The sequence below is a fragment of the Etheostoma spectabile genome, chromosome 16 (assembly GCF_008692095.1).
Source record: "Etheostoma spectabile isolate EspeVRDwgs_2016 chromosome 16, UIUC_Espe_1.0, whole genome shotgun sequence".
NCBI classification, from domain to species: Eukaryota; Metazoa; Chordata; class Actinopteri; order Perciformes; family Percidae; genus Etheostoma; species Etheostoma spectabile.
Window position 1 is genome coordinate 12,448,384 of NC_045748.1, and position 2,493 is coordinate 12,450,876.

Below are 2,493 nucleotides of genomic sequence, written 5' to 3' on the forward strand. Positions count from 1 at the left end.
CCCCCTCAAAGCCTTCAAACTCAGAAATGGCACGTCCTAAGGAAAGCTTATTGTGGGATTGGCTCTATTGGCTGTAATTCTGCACCAAGGCTGAATTCAGATGCAGTATTCAGGGACCACTAAGGTCTATATAAAAGCTTCCAAAAAGCACCATGTCATGGGACCTTTAAAGTTGTAGATTTACAGAAAAATAACTCTGATGTACTCTGAGATTAAAGTGGTAAATTTGGAATTGAAATGAATTACTTCTTAGCAATTTTCACACTTTGCAAAGTCATCCAGTGGGCCAGATTGGGCCCTTTGGCGGGCCGGTTCTGGCCCATGGGCCGTATGTTTGGCAATCCTGGACTATATGGTTTAATTTTAATCATGCCTACATCAAACATGATTCTCTCCAACTAAATCTGAAACTGTGACATCATTTGTTTGGAAGATCTATGGCATTGCAATTAAAGTGTTACATATTGACGACACATGTTCAGTTTATTGCACAGATTTTTCTGACTTTGTTGCATATAATTATGGCTATTTCAAATCTTAAGTGGAAAAATGGGCCATCATTTATATTTTCTCCCTTTCTTAAGATTCAGAGCATTTCTATCTGGTACACAGCTAAACCTATAAATCATCTACTATGTTTTATGAAGCAAATTAATTTACATTACACGTACTGTATATTTACAAGACACACTAAAGGTCTGAATACACTTTTAAAGCCTCAGCGTGTCGTAATGCAACAGGCCTGTAGATGTACGTCTTCATATTTAGAAGTGGCGTTTGGAGCAGAGAAGAAGACAGGGCCTGCATTCATAGTGTGCGACATGTGAGGAAAGCATGTGTGTGTGGTTCTGAAGTGGTTGTTATTGTGTTGCAGGTCTCATGCCATTGCCTGCGTTAATCAGTTCATCATCAGCAGGACTCAGGCTCTCATGCTGCACATTGACCCTTTCATTGAGGTAAGTCTGACCAAAATGCATCTTTACACTTTGTGTTTGTGTGCCTTTGTGTGTTTAGACACAAACATGAACATACACATATACTGTCTGGTAAAGAGACGGTCTAGCCCCAATGAGAATGACCTCCCTCCCTCAGGTCACTATCTCTCACTTCACTAAAAGCTGACTACTGCACTAAGAGTCTGTCTGTGCTTAATGACTCAGATTGTTGCTTTGTCCAGCCTTTTTTTTTTAAAGAGCATGTGAACAGCTTCAAGTCATGGTTGGGTTTTACTTTTAATTTGATTTGGTCCTTTTTCTGGCCTTTAAAATTGGTATTGCGATTCTTACTTTATTGATTTTATTGCTGAATGTGCTTTTTATATTTAGAGCTTTGGGAGGACACATACAGATCATTAACTTTAAATAAAGTGCTAGCCCAATTTGATGCCCTGGGTAACATTTGTATACAATTTTGTAACAAAATACCTAGCGTCTTGCTGCTTTAAATAGCAACATGTTCCATCCTTAAAATGTCAAGCAGTAGTAAAGGGGCAAGAGGCTGACGTACAAAATAGAAGAACACTTACAAAGATAAGAAAGAAGATGTCTGCTGTTATGCCATATGGAAACTTGGATATATGTCACATTGCTACAAAACAAAGCAAAATACACTCAATGAAATGTCCCAAGATTGGTACCATTGTAATTATGTCACAAGAAACCGTTGTGTTATATAATACGCACTTTATTACATGGCGTGGTTGAATTCTAAGGCACTCTGTGGTCTGTTATTTTCTTGATAACAGACCGTTGCTAAGTAAAACACACTGTTGCCATGCATAGCAGAGCGTTGCCATGGAGTTCTGTTCACTCTGGAGGACAGCAGCTATCAATCCGCTGAAAGAAGTTGGGATAATTTATCAGCGGTGGCAAATAGTGGGGAAACGTGGAGCAACTTCTGTCCTCCAATTAAAGCAATGACAGCAGATCTGGTGAGCGTATATCGCTGCAACTTTATATATATACTGCCGTAGGGACAACAATGCTAATTAGTTAGCTAACATTGCAACTTGTTTAACATTAACTTACAGGTGTGTCAACTGCAGCTACTGTGCAAAAGAAACGAGGTGAATGAGGACATAAACGTCAACATAGATATTCCCAAAGAAGCCATTCAAAGTGTCCCACTCACCGTCAACAGAAATGTTCAGTTTAATGTAAATGTAAATGGACTGTTCTTATATAGCGCTTTTCTAGTCTTAACGACTACTCAAAGCAATTTTACATATTACAGTAACCATTCACACACTGTGGCCGAGGCTGCCGTACCAGGTGCCACCTGCTCATCAGAAAAACACTCACACACATTGTGCAGCATCGGAGGGTTCAGTGTCTTGCCCAAGGACACTTTGACATCGGACTGTAGGGCAAGGGATCAAACCAGCAACCTTCTGATTGGCAGGCAACGGCTCCACCACTGAGCCACAGCCATGGCTAATGTGAATTAGAGCAGCCGATAGCCCGCTAGCTAGCTCACTACAACGCTTCAGCTAAT

At 40.3% G+C, this 2,493-nt stretch overlaps 1 protein-coding gene across 5 annotated transcripts in view; it reads left to right on the top strand.

The window, feature by feature from the left end:
• The window catches only part of tnpo1 (transportin 1), a 38,120-nt gene that overhangs the window by 9,676 nt on the left and 25,951 nt on the right, over window positions 1-2,493 (top strand). For all 5 annotated transcript variants that reach the window (XR_004335753.1, XR_004335754.1, XM_032540292.1 and 2 more), the window contains exon 7: window positions 875-956. Coding sequence is in view for 3 of the 5 variants with exons in the window: in XM_032540292.1 (XP_032396183.1) it covers window positions 875-956 (82 nt within the window). In the remaining 2 variants the exon portion in view is untranslated. The remainder of the gene's footprint in view (window positions 1-874; window positions 957-2,493) is intronic.